Source organism: Cololabis saira, chromosome 12 (assembly GCF_033807715.1).
Source record: "Cololabis saira isolate AMF1-May2022 chromosome 12, fColSai1.1, whole genome shotgun sequence".
Taxonomy (NCBI): Eukaryota; Metazoa; Chordata; class Actinopteri; order Beloniformes; family Belonidae; genus Cololabis; species Cololabis saira.
Genome location: NC_084598.1, coordinates 8,056,363 through 8,079,507, shown reverse-complemented (window position 1 = coordinate 8,079,507; position 23,145 = coordinate 8,056,363). Strand labels below are relative to the sequence as shown.

The following is a 23,145-nucleotide window of genomic DNA, read 5'->3' as shown; positions in this document are numbered from 1 at the left end:
AACTTTAGCATTTATTAAATGATTAAGGTCAATCCAGAGAACATGAGTATATGTGCAATTCCAGAATAAGTGAGATATTGTTTCATCCACATGACCACAAAAAGAACAGTGTGTCAATGTTTATCTTATATTTAATTAAGATTGGTCTTGACTGGAGAGCATCTATGAAGTATTTTAAAAGTAACCTCTCTTACTTGTTTGTAATAATACATTTTCTTGACAAGACATGTGTTTTTCCAATCTATCTCATTATATAAGTTATTCCAATAGAAAACTGCTGCAGGTTTAGAAACAATATCTCTCTGTTTAATATATCTAATGCAATGATTCGTAGCTTTATCACTTAGTAAAAGGACAAATATTACCAACATATATGTCATCAGGATTCAACCTTGGAATGTTACAATTTCTACCTTTAGGAGCAAAACACAGTAACCTTCTAGCACTATCTGGTATTGTATCAAACACAATTGAATATTCTCTAGCAGTAACAGGAAAACCATAGATTGAGAGAAATTCTTCATAAGTGAATAACTGACTATTGTCATTCAATAGTTGACTAACCAGTAAAATATTATTATTAACCCATCTCTTAATATATAACGATTTGTTTTTGAATCTAATATATTGATTGTTCCAAATGAAATATTTGTGGGGAGATAAATTGTGTGTGTACATCATGGACCAGGATAATAGAAGATGGCTGTGAATGTTAGATAGTTTCACAGGTAATTTGGAAATATTGTAGTTACATCTGTGCAGAAAATGTTCTCCTCCGAATCAGTACTTGAGTTGTAAAAAAAAATCAGGGGGGATGGTGGATTTTATCATATGGGGACAGATAATTTGTGCTGATTACAAATAATATAATATATTACAAATAACAGCAGTGACCAAAACACCTGCAGAAATACTGCAGGAATGACCTAGCAGCAGTTAAATGCAGCCTTCTGTAAGCTTTAAATATGCACTGGACTTACATCAAATACATCAAAACACAACAATAAAAAACAGTTTTCTGAACTTATCAATATGACTCTGTCCTTCACAGGATAAGTAAAATGGATCACTGCAAAAACTCAAAATCTAAACAAGATTTGTCTTATTTCTAGTAAAAATCTCATTACACTTAAAACAAGACTCATCACTGGAAAAAACAACAATTTCCACCTGTTTCAAGTAGATTTTCAAAATCTGCCAGTGGACCAAGATTTTTTTGCTTGTAATAAGAAGATAAATCTTGTCCCACTCGCAGATTTTTCTACTTATTTCAAGTGAAAATGTACTTGAAACAGGTGAAAATGGTCAAATAAGTTATTTTTCTGGTGATGACTCTAAATGTTGAAATAGCAGTAAAACCACATTCATTGATGAAATGACATAAGGGATGTAAAGGAGGGATGGCAGTTTTACAGGGGGGATGATTTTGACCGTTTTGATTTCAGGAGGGATGCCATCCCCCCTCCACTCGAATACTGCTCCTAATAAATTAAACACATGGGCAGTAATAAAGTTCAAAATTAAACCGCTCCCTCTCGTGGACGTTATAAATGTAACCCTGACGTCACCGAGCAGAGGTGAGTGCGTGCGAGACGGCACGCAGTCCCGCGCTGGGAACTACAACCCCCACCCAGCCGTTAACTACATTACCCTCAATGCAACTCGCACGCATGCGCAGCATACATCCATGCTCCGAACGAACAGCGAAAAGGGACTACAAATTTTCGGGCACATGCGCAGTACGAGGCCCGAGTCCCTTTAAATGTGCCGTACGTGCAAAGATGGCAGCGCGTGTGGACTTGCTCCGCTCCAAAGTAGAAGACGAGAGGATAAGGGACAGCTTTGATACGTTCATTAAAGAGAAGAAAAAGAAGAAGAAGAGGGAGCTGTCGCCGTGCGCTGACCAACGGAGGAAGGAGGCGAAGAAAGCGAGGCTCCATCAGCAGCATCACATCCCCCGGCTCCCGGGGACTCAGCCGCATCAGCTGCAGCTGCAGCAGGGACTCCCGCGGACCCTCAGCCTCAGCGGGGACACACAGAAACATGTGCTGCACCTGCAGCAGCAGCAGCTGCAGCAGCTCCAGCAGCAGCTGCAGCAGCAGCACGGCTGCACCGGCGGCTCCGGCCACAGCTCCCCGCCCACCTGCCCCGCGCAGCGGCGGCTGCAGCCGCAGCCCGCGGCGGCCGGCCGGCCCCCTCCGGCCAGCTCCGGCCGGCCCCCTGCGCTCCTCACGCCCCGCTCCGCCGCGGCCAAGCCGCACACATGCCAGCACACGCACGGGGAGAAGGCTCTCAAAGTGAAGGGGAAGAAGGAAAACTCGGGGACTAATGTGAAATACCCGGAGCACAAGAAAAATAAAGGTGCGTTTTATTATTATTATTATTATTATTATTATTATTATTATTATTATTATTATTATTATTATTATTATTATTGTTGTTATTATAATCATTATTGTAATCAGTATTGTTATTGTTCTTATAAGTATTATTGTTACTATTATCATTATTATTATTATTATTATTATTATTATTATTATAATCATTATTATTGTTATTATTATCATTATTATTATTATTGTTATTATTATCATAATCATTATTATTATTAGTAGTAGTAGTAGTAGTAGTAGTAGTGAGTATATAATGCATTTCAAGGCAGGGGCGCCTCCAAAAATGTTTCATAGGGGGGGCCAGATGGGGCCACTTAAATTCTTGGGGTGGAACCAAAACTAAAAGCCATCATTACAGGATTTTATTATACTGTTGTAGTATACAGGCTCAGAAATACTTAAAGAAACGCCTACAGGTATGCATTTGGCCCAAATGATTTGGGATGAAACGCATAACTGACGATAGATTTTATGTGACCGGCAAATGTTTGTTTTTTTCTATTGAGGCAAGTGGGGTGGCCAGCAAATTAGTAGGGGGGGCCGTGGCCCCCCCTGACCCCCCCCAGCACAAGAATTTGAGATGCATCTACTGTGGAAATTAAGAGTTTTGTATTTGATATTTGAAGTTTATTCTCACGTCTGAATATTTTTTTTCACTTTGCTTTAAAGTTAATTTATTTGGAAACTTCGGCATAAGAAACCCATGTATGTCTGCATTGAGTTCTGATTGCTATTTTAAAGTATTTTGAATTTGTTGGAAAGATAATCAGATGTCCTGCTTAACAGTATCACAGAGCAAAATATCCCTTTCCCTCTGTGAGGTGTATGTGTTCTATCTGTCTTTACTGTCCGTGTACTTGCAGAGCTAAAGCCCCACAATGAAAACGGCAAGTCTCTAACACTGGAGGAATACCTCCTGAAAAAGAAGAAGAAGAAAAGGAAGCACCATGAGCATGACCACAGTTCCAAGAGGGTTCGGTGCAGGCACAACAAAGCGGTTCAGACTGAGTGTGCGGGTCCTGGAGCGGATCTCACAGCGTTTGTTCGCCCCGACGCCTCCCTGCCCGCCAGCATAAAGCAGGAAAACACTCAGTGTCCCGTCAGAGATGTTTTCAGCACCCACCCGCCCTACCTGCATGCTCTCAAAATGGGCTGCGTCTCCTTCCACTCCCATCAAGACCACTGCATCCGGAGTTCCTGCCTCCAGACGGGGACCAGGTTCGGCCGCTTCATCCACGAGGAAAAGCAGGCCAACGGCGGGGGTTTGGTCCTGCACGCCTACGCCGAGGAGCTGGCCTGCCTCGGCCCGGCGGAGATGCAGAGCTTCGCCCAGGAGTTCCTGGAGCTGGCCTTTGCTGAGAAGCCCAGGGGGGCGGCCGTCTACGCCCTGTCGGTGGTGCACCGGGCCGCTGCGTACCTGCCCGACTTCCTGGACTACTTTGCCTTCAACTTCCCCAACACACCAGTCAAAGTGGAGATACTGGGCAAGAAAGACATCGAGACCACCACCATTGGAAACTTTCACTCTCAGGTATGTTGACAAGACAGGAGGTTTGGTTCTATTTGAAGATTTGATTTCGAACATGGAAAAAAAGAGTACAAAAAAGTAAAAAACAGAATACAAATATAAATATGTATATGTGTACAGCACTTGGGCAGACCTCACAGATCCACCAACATGCTCCAAACGGAGTAGGAAAGAAGTAACCACTTATCGAGTCCTATCACTGAATCTTACATACATTCTTACATATAATAAGACAAGTTTCAATAAGCTTACTTACCATACCTACTTTAATAACTGTTCTATACAGTGATATAATACTCAATTATATGTATATATAAATACAGGACTGTCTCAGAAAATTAGAATATTGTGATAAAGTCCTTTATTTTCTGTAATGCAAAAATGTCATACATTCTGGATTCATTACAAATCAACTGAAATATTGCAAGCCTTTTATTATTTTAATATTGCTGATCATGGCTTACAGCTTAAGAAAACTCAAATATCCTATCTAAAAAAATTAGAATATTCTGGGAATCTTAATCTTAAACTGTAAGCCATAATAAGCAATATTAAAATAATAAAAGGATTGCAATATTTCAGTTGATTTGTAATGAATCCAGAATGTATGACATTTTTGTTTTTTTTAATTGCATTACAGAAAATAAAGAACTTTATCACAATATTCAAATTTTCTGAGACAGTTCTGTATACTGGTTCATATATTTACCTCCAATTATATACATAAAAATTACTATAAATCTATATATCGACATATCTACATATAACTATAAATCAATATATATTAAGAGATATACTGTAGATACACAAATACTGTACGTATAATACAACTCAACATATCCATATACATACTTACATACAACATATCTATATCCATAATATAAATCTATATATCTACATATATTAATAAATGTTCATATATACATGTTTATTCGCATCTGTATTTTGAATAGAAAGTGTCTATCTTTTTTTAAATGGTGATATGTTTTGACTTTGTTTTAGCTCCATGTTCACAGTTCCATGTTCCACAGTTTCATTCCTCACTCTTCAGGGTTGTGCGTCTGTTGAGAACTTTAAAATTAATTAAAAAAAAAAAATATATATCCCCTGTATATGTGCCGGTAATGAATTATTCTTTGCTTTGAACATTAATTGTGGTGTATTGAAACTGACAACATCCAGAAAGTTTAGTGATTTGGATTGTAGAAATAATTGATTAGTGTGATCCTGCGTTGTGTATAATTCTCATTGCTCTTTTCTGAAGTTTGCACAAGGGTTTTCTTAATCCTGTAAGGGTTTCAATCAAAACATCACATCCCATTAGAAAGAAATCCATCATAATAGTGATTACTTGTAATGACGAATGAAAAGTTGCAGCTTCTAAAGTCTGCCTGCACGCTCCAGTGGAGATACTGATGACATGTGCCTCTTTGTCATTAATGGTTCTAATGGACTTTTTTGCATAACCATGAGGCTCATTACTACTGTCACCCGGCATAAAAAAGGATGCCAAGAGAAGAATGATCAATCTTTCATTTATGCAGAGAAAGTAAATCTAATTCAAACGTATCACTTCTGCATAAATGGCTGTTTTGAGAGCAGATTAACTGCATTAAAACGCCCCCTTTTTTTAACTGTACTGCGCTTGGATATGAAATGGCAGCTTTCACTTTTTAGCCTGTTTACCTGGAAGTGTTTACATGCAGGATATGAATGCCGTCCCGCTTCTGTGACCTAAGTGTGCAAATTCAGGCTTAAGGGATTATGTCAGACTCGTGTCAGACGTGAGTTAAGGTACATACAGCTTCCTTGGAGCAACAGTTTTGTTTTGGTCAAAACAAGGCAGCAATACAATGCCTTGAAAACTCAAAATCTTAACAAGAATATTTGTCCTATTTCTAGTTAAAATGTCTAATTTTAGTAAAAAAAAAATCTCATTACACTTAAAACAAGACTCATCACTGGAAAAAACAACAATTTTCACCTGTTTCAAGTAGATTTTCAATTGAAATAACTAGAAAAATCTGCAATTGGAACAAGATTTTTTTGCTTGTAATAAGAAGATAAATCTTGTCCCACTGGCAGATTTTCCTACTTATTTCAAGTGAAAATGTACTTGAAACAGGTGAAAATTGTCAAATAAGTTATTTTTCTGGTGTTATTTTTCTGGTGATGACTCTAAATGTTGAAATAGCAGTAAAACCACATTCATTGATGAAATGACATAAGGGACAGAAAGATGGCAGGGGGGATGATTTGGACCGTTTTTATTTCAGGGGGGATGCCATGCCCCCTCATCCCCCCTCAACTCCAGTACTGTGTGTGTCTCATTTGAGTTGATAAAGAAAAAATATACTAAGGCAATGAATGTGTACTTGCAGTTGAGTTGGTAGTTTATCCTGCATTAAAGGGTTCCTGTCTCCTAGGTGAACCGGACTTACTGCTCAGGAACGTACCGGGCCGGACCCATGAGGCAGATCAGCCTGGTGGGAGCCGTGGACGAGGAAGTCGGAGACTATTTCCCAGAGTTCCTCGACATGCTAGAAGAGTCGCCCTTCCTGAAGGTCTGAGGGAAATGCTTTCTAATTCTTGAGCAGAATTTGGGTTCTAACAAGGGGAAAGTCCACATCTACTCAGCACGGCTGGGGATCGATTCAAATGTCAAGAATCGATTGGATTCCGATTCTTAAGATTCAGAACCGATTCGATTCCGATATTGATTTGGGTTAGTGTTATTAAAACTGTTTTTCGAGCTGTTGCATGAATTATATGACTGCAGTTATGCAACATATTAATACTAGTATTATATTGAGATTCAACAGCAAGTATTGGCAGCTAATGATGCTGTAAGGACCAATCAGCTCCCAGAATGCTGATAGAACTGCTTTCAGAAACATCGTGGGTCAGAATTACCAAACACATCCAGAGCGGCAAACAGAGGACGTATGAAATCGGTTTCATTTTTTTCCCATCTATGAGAATTAGGTTTTTAGCATTTTATGCAAATTGAACCCCAAGACAGTATATAAAGCAAATAAATATAGACAATTTATGCAATTATAACTGAAAACTTTAATGTTTTCATACCTTTGAACATATTTAAAGGCAAAAACATGGCACTACTGTAGTTATTCTCGTGCCCACAAACATTCCTTTTTAGGGCATAAACAAAAAAATACCAAAAGTTGTAATGTAATGATGAGAAAAAAAAACAACATACAAATTGAGTTTTAGGAATTAATATGAGAATCGAATTAGAATCAGAAAATCATTTTTTTCAACACAGGCCTACTACTCAGTTCATGTGTGACTGACCTTTTGTAACTTGAGCCTGCTGTTTGTGCGACTCCTGCAGTCACAGCAGGTCCAGCAATGTTGAGCCCTGGAACTCCGAGCTCATCTACGTCCCGGCTCAGAAGTATATCAGCAGTTTCATATCTGAAATTCACATTCAGAGCATCGGCATATTTAACTTGGAACAATATTTGGTCTGGGTTGAGCTCCATCCCTCAGCTTAGCTGGTGACGCCACCGTGTCGTCATGACGACAGCATAACCAACAACATGCCCTTTAACGTCTGCCCAGCAACTTTCACTGCCCCAAGGAGGAAACAGTGCAGTGTTGAAGTTCTCCAAGAAAACTCCGTCAGCTGAAACAAATTAATCACAACTGTTGAATAGACATATATTTCTGTTGCAAAAATCATGCATGTTAAGTTTAAGACCATTGTTTATTTGTTTATTTGTAAGGATACCAGTTAGCTATGCCCTTAAACACAGCTAGTCTTACTGGGGTCCACATTAAAAAACAATACATTTAAAACATACAGTTAAAAACAAGACAAATAACACGACAAACCTTCATTAAACTTTACCGTACATGTAAATTATTATCTTAAAGCAAAAAAAAAAAAAAGAAAACTTTGTGCCTCAAGCCCCACAATACGGTTTGACGTACATGCACGAACATCGCTACACACCTGTATCATGTCACAACTTAAAGAAAAGTCTCTCGGTTCCATGGCCGAAACCGAACAGGAAGTCGGCCATTTTGAATTAATCGTGTCATTTTGGCGAAATTTATGCCATTCCCTGGCAAATAATACAGCCCGAACCGTAATGTGCACCCAGGTGTGTTATACATCAAAATGTGCGTCTCCATCCTGCGACAATGCACATTACTTTTCTCAGTCACAGGCGTTTCCTTGGCGACGCTAGACGCCAAAAAGCGCGCCCCCCCTTCATCTGGTTGGTCCATATTTGATAGTTCTTATTTTCTGCTATAACTTTTGAATGGTTTGACATAAAGAGTCGTGGGTGGTGTCATCTGACTCGGTTTTGAGGAATTGACCTCCATTGGCATGAATTAGCCCCACCGGGGGCGGTGGCCATGAGTGCAAGTTGCACTGCTTGCAGCTTTAATGGAGTTTGGGATTGTAAAACCTTCCATATTTAATACAGAAGTGCAGCATTCATTCTGTCCTCAACTTTGAACCATTGTAGATGAGGAACCATTGTGAATCTAATACCGGTGCTTGCACCCACAGATGACCCTGCCGTGGGGAACCCTCTCCAACCTGCAGCTGGACTGTCGCTCCCAGAGCGATGACGGGCCCATTATGTGGGTGCGACCCGGGGAGCAGATGGTTCCCACCGCCGACATGCCCAAGTCCCCCTTCAAGAGACGCAGGTACGGAGGGAACCCCACACTTCACCTCTGGGGTTTGAATCATTATCATCGAGCAAAGCTCTGATCTTCTTGCTCCTCGGTGTCTCCTTGAAGATCCATGAACGAGATAAAGAACCTGCACTACCTGCCGAGGGCCAGCGAGCCCCGAGAGGTTCTGTTTGAGGACCGGACGAAGGCCCACGCCGACCACGTGGGCCAGAGCTTCGACTGGCAGAGCACGGCCGCCGTGGGCGTCCTGAAGGCCGTGCACTTCGGAGAGAGGTAACGGTCCTTTAGCACGCTGCAGCCCTCGTGTTCACCCATCCTTTAATTGATTCTTTACTCAATGTCAGGTTCAAACCACCTACAACAGGGGTCTTCAACCGGGGATCCGCGACCCCTAGGGGGGCCGCGGAGGTACTGCAGGGGGTCCTCCAATTTAAAAAGAAATAAAGGCAATTTTAACCAAAATAATTTGTGAGTTAAAGCAGCAAAGAAGAAGAAGAAGAAAACACTTCTGGTTACCTCACTTCATGTAACTTTCACGGACTATGGGAAAATCCCAAAACAGATAAATAAACAAACTATGCCCTCTACAGGCCTGACAATGCTACTGCAAATGCAGGTTATAACAGTTACAGTTTGACGTCACTTTCCCACTGGACCAGCCCCCTTACTCACACTGAGTGACAAAACATCAGCAAAAACAGCTGCAACTAGCGGAGAAGACGGGATAACAGCTGATTATCAGCTTAAATTAAGCTTTTAAGCTTATTCGGCAGTCTGTAAAACGATAACTCTGATTTCTTGCTAAATCTATGAGTACAGTCGATCACACAACAGCTCTTTCCCATTTTAGATGTTTTCCAGTTGCTCAAACTGAAAGTTTACGCTGACACTCAGTCTTTCTGACACTCAGTCTTTCTGACACTTAGGGCTGGGCGATATGGACCAAAAGTCATATCTCGATATTTTCTAGCTGAATGGCGATACTCGATATATATCTCAATATTTTTTCTGTGCCATAATTGGGGTTTCCCCCAAAGCATTATAGCATAGCATCTCTGTTAGCTTCATTTTTTTCTGAGGCAAACCCTTAAAAAAACAGTCAGTTTTAATACAAAGCCTCGTGCCAAATGTCACACAGGTACCTTTATTAACAGAGGTCTGCACAATATCAAAATGTATAAAACAAATGAAACAAAAATCAACTGCCTGCATATATAGAATAAAAATGCTTCTTGAATAAAATAAAACAAATATCCCTTTCCTGCATAACAATTAAATTAAAATACACTGTGCAATTAATACAATGTAGACAGTAACAGGCAGACTTTTCCACTGAGGTTGACAGTTGTGCAAATAACAAAACATTTGTGCAAATCTCAAATAAAACATTCAAGTCAATTTGTCACAAAATAAGCTATATCAAAATCATAAAAAAAAAAAATGTAAAAAATTGTATTTTTTTTTTGTTTGAAAATATATCGATATATATTAAAATCTTGATATATCGCCCAGCCCTACTGACACTCATGCGCATTCCCTCTATACGAGTTGCAGCTCTAAGGAAGAGGGAAAATACAGCTGCAACTCTTCACGTTTACATAACTCCTTATCTTCAACTTGATATGTTTCTCCTCTTTGACCTCGAAACAGCTCGGTATTTCAACCGGGGGAGCAGTCCTTGTTTTGCACAGATAGCTCTTTGATGACTTCATCCGCAGTCACGCTATCTGACTTCACCTATCTGCATAACAAACTCTGCAAACTTGAGTTGTACCTACACACCAAACAAGCTTAGTTTATATGGAAAGGCAATTGGAGTAAATATGACATTACTCTATGTTCAATTATTCTAACTCTGAACCTCTCACAGCGACGACTGGCCCCGGATAACCAAAGACGTGGTGTGTTTTGATGCTGGGGATTTCAGCGAGGTCGTCCAGCGGTTGCAGCTGGATCTGTACGAGCCCCCGGTTTCTCAGGTAACAAGTGCAGCTTTCACATGGAAACCCACGGAAGCGTATTGCATTCACTTGAGAAAAAAAAATCTGCTCTGTTTTTCTGAATTAACAAGATAACTATCTCAGAATTCCGAGAAAGTTTTTAATTAAGAAAAATAATTCTGCTGTTTTTTTGGATTAACGAGATAATTATCTTAGAATTCCGAGAGAAGTTTTAATTTCTTTCAAGAAGCTGTCATTCACTTGAGAACTCGATTTCATGGAAGCAAACATGTTCCGCCTGTCCAGTTTAATCCAGTTTTATTTTGCTTTTGGTTTGAAACATTGGGAGATACTCTTGTCATAACATACCTGTATTAACCCCGTTCTGGAAATCCTATAGCACTGTCGGAGGGTTATTAGCAGCAGCAACCGGAGGCTACTCCATGCAGGTCACAAGAGAGCTTCTCGCAGGTTGGAAACAGAGCAGATTTTTTTTTTTTCATTAAAACTTTTCTCGGAATTCTGAGATAACTCATTAATTCAGAAAAAAAGAGCAGATTTTTTTTTATTCAAATTTTTCTCGGAATTCTAAGATAATTATCTCATTAATTCAGAAAAACAGAGCAGATTTTTTTTTTATTCAAATTTTTCTCTGAATTCTGAGATAATTATCTCAATACAGAAAAACAGATCAGTTTTTTTTTTTTCATTAAAACTTTTCTCGGAATTCTGATATTAAGTCGTTAATTCAGAAAAACAGAGCCGATTTTTTTTTTCTCAAGTGAATGCAATACGCCTCCGTAGAACCCCCTCTCTTTTTCTCTGTGGGTTCTTTAGTTTGATGATGGTACCGTAAATGTGTGTGCAGTGCGTCCAGTGGGTGGACGACGCCAAGCTGAACCAGCTGAGGAGAGAAGGAATCCGCTACGTGTCTGCTCAGCTGTGCGACGACGACGTCTACTTCATCCCCAGGAACGTCATCCATCAGTTCAAGACGGTGTCTGCCGTCTGCAGCCTGGCCTGGCACATCCGCCTCAAGCAGTACCAGTCCAACGACTCGGGGAGGAAGGAGGAGCAGCCGCCGGGGGACCTGAGCCCCGGCTCGGCCCGGGTCTCCTGCTCCTCCCCCACCAGGCCCGGCTTCACCCCAACCCCCCATGCAAGACTGCAGAGAGACAGCGTTCACGGTGGGGTGGCCAAGACGGAGGAACCGGAGTTCCAGAGACCAGCGACGCCGTCCCAGGAGCCTCAGCCGGCCCCCCCACAGCCCACCAAGTCTGCTCAGCCTCCCCCCACGTACCGGGACCCCCACCCGTTCATCTCCCCCATCCGCTCTGGCAGGGAGGACTCTTTTGAAGGTCTACACCCAAAGTCTCATGACCCCCCCACGGAGATCCCTAAATGACCTACTACACCTCCGACACTGGCCCTTATTAGACTGAAACTGACATCAGAATCAATCGCTTTAAATTATTTCTTGACAGAGTATTAGGGCCATGCAGGAGAAAAAATATTTGAGAGGGGAAGATTTTTTTTTTTTATCGTGCACTTCGAGAAAAAAAGTTGAAATGTCGTGAATAAAGTCGAAATTTCTAGAATAAAGTTGAATTTGGTGAATAAAGTGTAAATGTCTCCTCTGGTCCATCAAATCCAGTTAGCAGAGCGACTGACAGCTCTGCAGCAACAGCCGTAACTAACTAACTAACTTACATCCTTGGAGTGGAACGTTAAGTTTCTGAAGTTATGCAACTGCATATATGTGATATGTGTTTCAAATCAATATCGTCATCAAATTTTTACTTTTTTCTCAACATTTCGACTTTTTTCTCAACATTTCAACCTTTTTCTCAAAATTGTACTTCAACATTAATCTCGACATTTCTACTTTTTTCTCGAGATTTCGACTTTTTTCTCAACATTTAGACTTTTTTCTCCAAGTGCATAATGAAAAAAAAATCTTCCTCCTCTAAAATATTATTTTTATTTTTCTCCTGCCTGGCCCTAATACTCTTCTGTAGTTTTGAGCCTTTGTTTTTTTTTTTGTTTTTTTTTTAAACAAGTCATACTGTAAGAGTATTGTTTAATGGTACTAAAAAGTATTTATTTCTTCATTTTATATTGGTCGCACCCGAACTGTCCATGGTCTTATTTAAAGTTTGTGTAAGATATTGAACCATTTGACATTGTAGTTTTATTATACAGTGATACATTAGCTGTTTATGAGTAACTTATTTCACTTTATTTCACAAGTAATTTGTGGAGATGAAGGGATATTTAAAATCTTTTAAATATGATTTCTCTGGATGCACAATCCTCTTATTATGGAGCATAATTCATGTCATTGACAAATGCCCGGAGACTAACCGACCCAGAGGATGCTGTGGATTGACTTTATTTGATTGGGTTTGTTTGTAATTATTCTGTTAAAGTTTATTTTAGGATTGGAAAGCATACTGTTTCCTTTGAAAATAAGCAACATGCAGCTATCCAATGAGACGTAAGGCACTTAAGATATTTAGCCATGTGTATGATTTTTATGTAAATATCATTTTATACAGGACCCTTTTCTTATTGGGACTGATTTTGATATTTAATTTATTTTCTCAAGAGTGCGCTTAAAATATGAAGAAGGGTTCTGACCTGAAAACGCACGTTACTTGACGACGAAGGAATTATGGCTGTTGAACTTAGCAATAATGGTCTGAGAGTTTTTTGCTATTGCTTGGAGTTGTATGAGTATCATGTTGGCGTGATACCTCGGGATACGCCGTTTCAACAAAAAAAAAACATAGCTTTAGCTGGTAATGTCACTTGACTTGTGAGGAGACGGTTGTAGAGGGTTTCTGTTGTTGTAATCGTGTGGTGTGAGATCAGGGACGTCTGTTCCAGATGTAGCAAAAAGTGTATAGAACCACGTCTCTTTTAAAGGGGACCTATTATGGCATCTAATCCCTATTTTAAACAGGCCTTGAATGTCTTAAAAACAAGCTTTTGATTGTTTTTGCTAAATAAATTAGAAATTGAGCCTTTTAAACCATGTCTTTATCATCTCATTCTTTAACCTCATTATCTATGTGGGATTCTGAGTGGGCGGGGCTATGATAATGAGGCACTGTGCTGATTGGCTGCCTGAATGACGTGATACACCGCTACGGAAAAATGGCGGAAGCTCCGGCTGACGGAGTTATTTACACCGTGTCATAACTGCATGCGATGCGAGCGAGCGTCAGCGACAAAATCAATTCCATTGTTTTATTTTCTATTGGACTGTCCTAACTGGCCGTAGCGACGCAGCGCGTCGTTTTGAGCTGAATATTTGTCGGACGCCCTGCTTCTGTTTTTGAAAGCGCTGTAGGAAACAGTCATGGATGAGGAACGGCTGATCCAGTTAGTTGAAATGAGAAGTTATCTCTATGATTCCTCCTCATTTCACTACAAAAACCTCAATAAAGTGGCAGCTGCTGGAGGGAGATGGACAGAGAGCGTCCGATGTCACGCAGTGCTACGTGATAGTCGAACGCTCGCATGCAGTTACACGGTTTTATAGTTGTGGGTGTGGTTTGCATTTTGGTTACGTAACGAAAATGCACAGAATCTGAACGGCTCGTAGATCCACATCAGACTGGACGGATCATCCGGGCGGCTGTACAGACACTGCAGAATTTGGTTGCTTTCCTCCTTCTCTGAGTTGGCAGGCTGAGGGGAGACCACTTTATATATGTTAAAGCAAGAAAAAACCTGTTTTTCATAATAGGTCCCCTTTAAGTTTAGTGAGATTCATCGTTTGGGACTGAGATTTCTCAAGGAAGTTTTCATTTTGTTGTCTTTTAAAAGTAGTCTTTCATGAAGGAAGTGATGTCGCGCTGACTACATCTTAGTGCCTTGTGCTGTGCAGGGTCGGGCCGGCGGCCTTCCTTCCTTCGGTGTGTGTAGAGGAGGGATGGAGCACGTTTTCATGCCGGCTCGGAGCGAACGAATCCTGCGTCCCATCGCGTGGTTGAACACGATGCCTTTCACATGTATTCAGAATTGTGGGGAATGTGATTTTCACACTGACACCATCTACATGAATCGTGTCGTCACATCTGCCTTTTGTTGAACTGTGTTGTGTTCAAGAGCCGGTGTTTTTCCTCATCCGTGTTTGCACGTGAAACTTTTGTGATCATTTCTGTCACTTTTTCAACTGACAAATTACAAACAGAGTGTAATTCCTTACTGTTAAAACTGTGGGGAAAAGAATACCACTCAACAATGATGCATAGTCTTTTAATATTTTTCAATAAATAATTGTGTGCTGTTGCATCATTTGCATGAGACTCATTGTTCATTCAAAAATCAATTTCCAGAAGTTGAATGAAAGATGCTTTAACTACCTAAATAACAAGCTTAGTTCACAAGGAGTGATGTGCTGTTGAACAAATCCCGTTTTCCCGTATCACGCTGACAGCATGCAGGTGCATTCATACATATCTAACAGCATAACGTTTAACACTAAAAGAAGAAGCGTTCAACTTCTCACTTCAGCCGACCCACTTCTCCACACGCATTAATCTCGTACATTTTTTAAGGAGTCCGACATCGGAGTCATTGTCAGTGTAGTTTGTTGAGGAACTGTTTCCCAAATGAAAACCAGTTTGACCTCTTGCTACTAATGAGACACTTCCCGTGTGATTCCTGCAGGAGGCGCTACTGCCCCTTTTGTCAGGATGCAAAGAAAAAAAGAAACAAGAAAAGCAAGTGCTGTTCACTTCAGCTGTTTTGGGTCATTCTCTTGACAGATTTGTGATAAACCTGCTTCTGTCCAGGACGACGTGAAGGAATGAAGTGCGTCATGGCGCTGGAAGAAGAAAAGGCCCGCTTTTGTTTCAAAACGGGGTGAAGTTCCTCAGACCCAGGTCTCGGGATAGTTCCGGGGACCTTTGGGCTTTCCAAAACGCTTCCCAAATCCTGCGGAGAATAAATAATAATGGCATTGTAAGTCTTGTGGGATACAGCATGTAGTATAGTAGTAGAGGGTATAGATATACAGGACTGTATCAGAAAATTAGAATATTGTGATTTTCTGTCATGCAGTTATAAAAACAAAAATGTCATACATTCTGGATTCATTACAAATCAACTGAAATATTGCAAGCCTTTTATTATTTTAATATTGCTGATCATGGCTTACTGCTTAAGAAAACTCAAATATCCTATCTCAAAAAATTTGAATATTCTGTGAATCTTAATCTTAAACTGTAAGCCATAATCAGCAATATTAAAATAATAAAAGGCATGCAATATTTCAGTTGATTTGTAATGAATCCAGAATGTATGACATTTTTGTTTTTGTAATTGCATTACAGAAAATAAAGAACTTTATCACAATATTCAAATTTTCTGAGACAGTCCTGTAGATATAGTAGTAGAAGGGACAGATAAAATAAGCTTAGTCTTCTTTCTGTTCCCTTTCATTCAAGGAAAGAGATTTGTTGTAATTATAATGAACTGTTTAGTTTTTTCTTTTCATTAACTTACTTAAATTGAATACTTACCAAATTTGAATACTTTAAACGAGGGAGTAAATGCCTGAGGTGGAGCTTCGGGCTGAGCAGGAGGTTCCGGAGGGCCGGTTTTAGCTGAGAATATAGTTGTTATACACATTACTCTTACTTTTTACACCTATATGTATACTTATGAACAAAATTGATGCATTTAATTATCATTACTTACGTCTCTGTTTGGGTCTAAAGAATTTCAGACTCTGGAGGGGAGTAAAATGAATTTAGAATGCTACATTTTACTTTCAAAATAACCATCACTACACATGTGACCTTCATATTTATTTATTTATTTGACCTTTATTTCCAAAAGGCAAGAACGTTAAGAATGATTGCTACCTTGGATCTCACCATGCCCCTCTCACTGCTCTTGTCTGATTTGTTTCCTGGACCGTCGCTGTTCAGAGAGGTCCTGCGGTCGGCGTCACGGTGTTCCACTTGTGCTGATAAACACAGGAACAGAGAGCAAACCAAACAACTAACGTTAAGTGATCTAAAGGTTGATGCACAACAAACTTGCATGCCAAGTGCTTGAAGCTAAACATTTTTCTAGTCAGGAGGATCTTACATAAATGATTAGTTTGAATGTTTATGAGTGTAAATGTGTGTAAATGTGCACACTGTGTGAGAAAGGCTGTAGTGTAGTAGAGTATCGTGAACCAACTCACCACTTCCTCCTTCAGCCTCGACCACAGGAAGTGAAACGCTCTGCTGAAACACAGTGAGGGGCTCTATAGCAGAGAAACGAACTACCCCCACCGACAACAGTTATTTAGATGAATGGTTAATAACCATCAGTAAACAAGCTTTGGGATGTAAACTGTGTTCAGGATAATTAGTGAACCTGATGCTTCAACCACTACAATTCAGGGTTAAACCACTGATAACAATATGTCATAAACGTGTAAACCGTGGTTAGTAAACCCATCAGAACTCTGACCTAAAGACGTTCTTTTTTTCTTCTTCTTCTTTTTTGCGGGGTTGCGTGAAATGCTCACGAGTAGTTTGTTTCATGCGTGCTGTCGACAACTGTTAGAACGCTCTCAGTTTAGAAAATCGGGGAAGAATGAGGGCCGAAGAGGAGAAAACTCACCTAAAACGACTTAACACCTGTAAGTATATCAGCTGGAGATAATTCAGTGTTAGACACAGCTACACTCTTGCTTCAGACTGTTATATACTATTCCATTTTTTTTTTACTGCAGAACATCTGTATTCCATGAAGGACCATGTTGCAATGCATCCCATATAACTATGTGCAAAAGTAGCATGGTATAAACATTTACAAAACAGCGTTTACTCCAGCAACTATGGAATTTATGAGGTCAGCATTCTTGCAGACGGTGGAAATGTCCTCAGTAGTGGCTTTTAGCCGAGTTCCTCGGCTGTTTCCAGGTTCTCTAGCAGGAGAACAGCACTGACTCGGACCACTGTCCACCGTGGAAAAGACACAAACTACTCACAAACATCGCACACATCCCCACTTCAAATCAAAGATGTGCTTTTGCAGTTTTTGCAAAAAAAAAAGTTTGATTCACCTAAATGATCGTCTAATATGTCTGAGTCCATGGAGCAAACACATAAATAAAAAAAAAAACAATATAAAAACCATAAATGGGTCACTATACACTGCAAAAACTCAAAATCTTATGTCTTATTTCTTGTTAAAATGTTTCATTTTTAGTCAAAAGAAATCCCATTACATTTAAAACAAGACTCATCACTGGCAAAAACAATAATTTTCACCTGTTTCAAGTAGATTTTCACTTAAAATAAGTAGAAAAATCTGCCAGTGGAACAAGATTTTTTTGCTTGTAATGAGAAGATAAATCTTGTCCCACTGGCAGATTTTTCTACTTATTTCAAGTGAAAATTTACTTGAAACAGGTGAAAATTGTCAAATAACAAGTTATTTTTCTGGTTATGACTCTTGTTTTAAGTGTAATAAGATTTTTTGACTAAAACAATGAGACATTTTAACTAGAAAGACAAATATTCCTGGTAAGATTTTGAGTTTTTGCAGTGTGTGTCACACTTGCTCGTATGCTTCTTATCTACAGTACATCTGACATACAAACTCATTTGCCCATTTTATTCTTCAATTTTGTGGCCATGTAACTTAAACATAGAGACGTCCTCATTCAGGAGATCAAATAGCTCACCTTCTCTTGAACTCTTTGTTCGAACGCTCTGGAGAAAAACATTTGGAAAGAAAAAATGTTATTCTTGTCAGAACTTCAAAACTTGAGCCATCATGTAAATCAATGACAAAAATGAATCCAATGGGAGGGAAGAGTGAAGCGTTGACGCTGAGGTTCTTACCTTGCTCCTGATCATGACACCCAGGAAGGTTTTGGGCTGACTAGTGCCGTCCCACTCAGACGACAGGCCCACCTTTGGTAAGGGCTGTACTGAAGAATGCAGGTGCATGGTGTTTCTCTCATCCACTGAAAACACCAGAATAGAGTTTAGCCCCTTAGACATGATGATTTTTCTCTTTTTTTGTCTGCATATATATTAATAGTTAATACCAAGTTGGTAAAAACCTAAGGCATATATATGCATTTTTAATACACCATATATATTTTGATATATCTTTATTTATATATATATATATATATATATATATATATATATATATATATATATATATATATATATATATATATATATATATATATATATATACACAGTATATGGAAGAGTATTACGGCCATGCAGGAAAAAAAATATTTGAGAGGGGAAGATTTTTTTTATTGTGCACTTCGGGAAAAAAGTAGAAATGTCGAGATTAATGTTGAAATACAATTTCAAGAATAAAATCGAAATTTCGTGAATGAAGTCGAAATGTCGCCTTTTTTCTCAACATTTCAACTTTATTCACAAAATCTTAACTTTTTTCTCGACATTTCGACTTTTTTCTCAACATTTCAACTTTTTTCTCGAAATTGTACTTCAACATCAAAATCGACATTTCGATTTTTGTCCCGACATTTCGACTTTTTTCTCGACATTTCGACTTTTTTCTTGAAGTGCATAATGCAAATTTTTTTTGATGATTTAACTCTTGATCTTGTACTGAAGAGGCAGATGTTTCTTGTAAACAGGTATATTGTTCTCACCATGTTCTGTGGTGAGGTCGGGTACCGCTGTTCTGTCTGCTGTGGCTCCAGTCACAATGTGCTCAGCTGCAGAGTCAAATTGTTTTTACAAAATAAATATATATATTTTGCATTAGTAAACCAATACTTTACTCTTTATCTTTGGAGACAACAGTACATACTTCAAAATAAAACAAATGTATTCTAGTTATTATTTATTTTCCTTTTTATTTTAATAGAGTAACATTGGTCAATGTTGAAAAAAAAAAACAAGTCCTATTCTTCTATTATTCAGGCAGGTGAGTTTACTTTGAGGAAGGTGTGCGGGGGTCAGGAGGTCCAGGGGCAGACCGTTGTGGTTGAGGTTTGAAGTCACGTTTGGTCCATAATCAAGTAGCATTGGAGCTAGAAATAATCACGGGAAAATAAACATTGTTGGAATGCAAGCATTTCATCATTAGCAGATGGTACGAGCTGTTACAAGACTGAAAATGTTTTCTTTAAAATCTAAATGAAACATATGCATTTGTAATAAGTTGCTTTATTCACTTTGTTGTCAGCCAGATCTTGATCATAGTATCTTACCTGAGAAAGTCTTTTTTGCTCTCAGATGCTAAAGGAAAGAAAAGATAGTTACTTATTTAACCATCAAAAATATTTGAAACCAGCATATGCATACACATGTAATGCATTGCATTTATTTATGCACGGATTGAAGCTATATTTAACTATGGCGTTAAATAGTCAGTTGCAGTGAGAAGCACTGCTATTTAAGGATATGAAAGTGAAACACACACAACTACTGTAGGACAGGGGACTCAATGTCGTGCTTCTTGAGAAGCCACATAGCTTTAGGACTGTAAATGGAAAGGGAATCTGCACATGAAGTGCCAAATGCACGTGCATCTAGTTGAGATGGCAGCGGACAGTCAAGGCCAGGGGTCCTCAAACTTATTCCAGTGAGGGCCACATAACTTTTCCCTTCTCTGATGGGGGGCCAGGGTCAGTTTCTAACAGAAAAAGTGTGACAATCGCAGGGGTGCCTAAATGTAATCATTTATTGTTTTCCAGAAAACATGCTGACACTCCAGCGCACCACACATATCCAAATATTAATAACCCTTTCTGAGATCAAATAACCCTCGCTGGGTTCTTCACAGAATAAAATAACGCAGGAAATATATAGGCTAATAACACTATTTATGAAATCAATAAAAATCTAATAACCATCTCCGGGTTCTTCACAGAGATACAGTTATGTTGTGCCGTGCACAATCCTAGGTTAAAGCTCAGCTTCACTTGTCAGAGCAGAACCTCAAATGTCTCTCAAAGTTCTTGTGTTCTTTCCTTATAATCCATAGGCGAGACAAACCGCCTTTTCTTTGCATTGAACAAAAAAATAATCGTGAATCCACTGCGGGTTAAATAACCTGCATTCTGAATAAATGTTTCTCTTACCCAACCTTTTTGCCATTATTCCGTTCTAGGGGGGTAACATTCATGTTCTATGGGGTATGGGAGGCCATAAGGGTAAAAAACGTGCTGGGGCAAAGTGAGGTCGTAGAAGCATTTTTTTTTCTTCGTCTCTGGTATTGTTCAGGGGGCCGGGTCAAATGTGGAGGCGGGTTGTAGTTTGGGACCACTAGTCAAGGCAAACATGGCTCCCAGCTGCCATTTCTTTGGCCCACTTTGGCCTTGACTCAGGGTGGATATACGTCGTCTGGCTGCTCGGCTTTACCTGTGTTGAAGAGTGTACAACACATAGCGTACCCCCAGCCTCATGATCTTTGGGCAAAAAGTAGCCCAAATATGGCCCGAATGTACCAAACACTAGATTTAGTTGGGGGTTTGGTCTAGAGGGCTGTGTTGGGATTGGGTCCCGACGCAAATCTGGGGAGGGCGGTTTGAACTTTGCTGCGGGGCGGCTAAAAAAAACACTGCCGGATGGGGATGTAGCCTAGCGACAAGATGGAAATCAATGACGTGGAAAATAAACCTCAAACAAGGTCTTTACAAAACAAAGACAAAGCAAGTCAGATATTTGGAGAAACTGCGTTTAGTGTCTGTGGAGCATCTTGGAAGAGAGACGAGGGATTGGAACCTCAGTCGGTCAGCAACATTCTCTTCCTCCACAGAAATGTAATGGCCAAGTGATTAATTTGTTAAATTAATTTGTTTCATTCATTAACTTTGTTTATTTCATGTTATTTATTAGTGTTATTTGAGCCACTCACCGCCTACTCTCATTGCTATAACCTCAATCACATAATTGATGCGGCGCGAAAGGTGAAATAGCTTGAGCAATGATGACAATGATGGATTTGCTTCTAACTTTTGGTCAGGTGACCTATGAACTCAATTATCCATCAAGCTCCACAATGATCATGTTAACATTAATTCAGATAGATTTGTCTGGGACATTTCTCTTGGCGTACGGGGGGAGACACTAAATCAATGCATCTCTATTATTGTGCGTCATAAATTTTCAAGTTTTGCAGGAGCGGGCGGGAGTGGAACACACAGGTTGCTGGTGGTAATGGTCAGAAATGCAGCGGGAGCGGGATTAAGAAACCAGTCCCGCGCAGGGCTCTAGTATGGTCTTACTTAAATGTTGCCAAGTTACTTGACAGGTCACTCTAAAGACAATGCACTTGAAAGAAAAAGGAAATCATTTTAGTGAAAAGGGTCCGAAGTGATTGTGCAACGGTCTAAAGTTGGTAGACCTGTGGTGTAGGTCTGTTTAGGACTAAGGTACCCCAGTTGATGCCCTTCTTAAGATCTTTATATTCTTCATTTGCCATCTTTTTCAATTTTTTTAGTTTGCATGTTTTCCTTACGATTGATTTTGCATTTAATTTCCTTTTAAAAAGAAAATCACATATATGACAATAATGTGCCTGGCTGGTTGTTGAGAGACCAAACAACTGGTATATCTCTTTAATTGCCTTAAAGGAGAGCACATTATAAGTTTTCTTGTATCTTCCTGAAATATTCCTCCACAGGCCTTTATTCTTCTATGTTCAGCACCTCAGGAACCCGTGTCTGCTTGCATAAATAAGCCTGGATGTCCTTTAATTTCTAAGCTGGCTCTTCAAAACATACTTGGGGCTTTGTTATGTGTATTGCATATATCATATCCAGAGAGGCATGTTTAACTGATCTTTTAAATCCATATGACATTAGCTTACAGGACATCTTCCGGTTAAGAAATTTTACTCTTACTTTTCTCCTCGAAGAATCTGTAGTCACATCCTGAAATATGGTGTCAGGCGTTGAGCTTCCAGAACGATCTGCAGACTCTTCTGCTGTGCCCGGGTTGACAGCCGGCCTGGCCCCTGTGTCCTGCTCCACGAGAGCTGAAGAGCAAACACAGTCAACCTCAGTGTCAGGTGGTCAAACAAATGGTTCAGTTTCTATTTCTTTCTGGTATCAGTTGTTAAACTCTGTGATAACCTTAAATTACCTTGATCAGTAGCCAGTTCATATGACTCCGGGGTTCTCTCTGGAAGTGGGGGGACGGGGGAGGGACAGGGGCTACCTGGGGAAACAGAAGGAATCAAACTTGAAATTTTATTGTCTACATTCCTTTTCTAAACACACATAGAGGGTCTGCATTGACGTCACTCTCCCACTGGACCACGACCCCTTACTCTCACTGAGTGGTGAAACATCAGCAAAAACAGCTGCAACTAGTGGAGAAGACGGGATAACAGCTGATTATCGGCTTAAATTCAAGGCAGTTGGACTTGACAGTGACCCGTACAGTTACCCCAAGAACCAGTGGTCCATGGACATTAATATTTGGTACAGTTACCAAGAACCAGTGGTCCATGGACATTAATATTTGGTACAGTTACCAAGAACCAGTGGTCCATGGACATTAATGTTTGGCCACAAATCCAGTTTCCTGATATTTATATGTACTTAATTTCTACGCCGGGTAAATACACGAAGCAAAGCTTGAAG

At 39.7% G+C, this 23,145-nt stretch overlaps 2 protein-coding genes across 3 annotated transcripts in view; one reads left to right on the top strand and one right to left on the bottom strand.

Moving 5' to 3' along the window:
- The first annotated feature begins 1,760 nt into the window (after nt 1–1,760).
- LOC133456779 (lysine-specific demethylase 9) lies at nt 1,761–14,824 on the top strand. Its single transcript, XM_061735365.1, has 7 exons — nt 1,761–2,361; nt 3,257–3,924; nt 6,348–6,485; nt 8,468–8,610; nt 8,704–8,871; nt 10,469–10,577; nt 11,407–14,824. The coding sequence occupies exons 1-7, from the start codon at nt 1,782–1,784 to the stop codon at nt 11,941–11,943; spliced, it is 2,343 nt and encodes a 780-aa protein (XP_061591349.1). The 5' UTR covers nt 1,761–1,781; the 3' UTR covers nt 11,944–14,824.
- Nucleotides 14,789–23,145, bottom strand: part of ptpn22 (protein tyrosine phosphatase non-receptor type 22) — a 23,657-nt gene continuing 15,300 nt past the window's right edge. For both annotated transcript variants that reach the window (XM_061735363.1, XM_061735364.1), the window contains 12 exons: nt 22,643–22,717; nt 22,402–22,535; nt 19,765–19,792; nt 19,489–19,584; nt 19,201–19,266; nt 18,401–18,525; nt 18,241–18,268; nt 16,747–16,827; nt 16,418–16,521; nt 16,251–16,281; nt 16,073–16,156; nt 14,789–15,485 (listed from right to left, as the gene is read on the bottom strand). In XM_061735363.1, the coding sequence (XP_061591347.1) occupies nt 15,424–15,485; nt 16,073–16,156; nt 16,251–16,281; nt 16,418–16,521; nt 16,747–16,827; nt 18,241–18,268; nt 18,401–18,525; nt 19,201–19,266; nt 19,489–19,584; nt 19,765–19,792; nt 22,402–22,535; nt 22,643–22,717 (914 nt within the window). In that variant the 3' untranslated portion in view covers nt 14,789–15,423. The remainder of the gene's footprint in view (nt 15,486–16,072; nt 16,157–16,250; nt 16,282–16,417; nt 16,522–16,746; nt 16,828–18,240; nt 18,269–18,400; nt 18,526–19,200; nt 19,267–19,488; nt 19,585–19,764; nt 19,793–22,401; nt 22,536–22,642; nt 22,718–23,145) is intronic.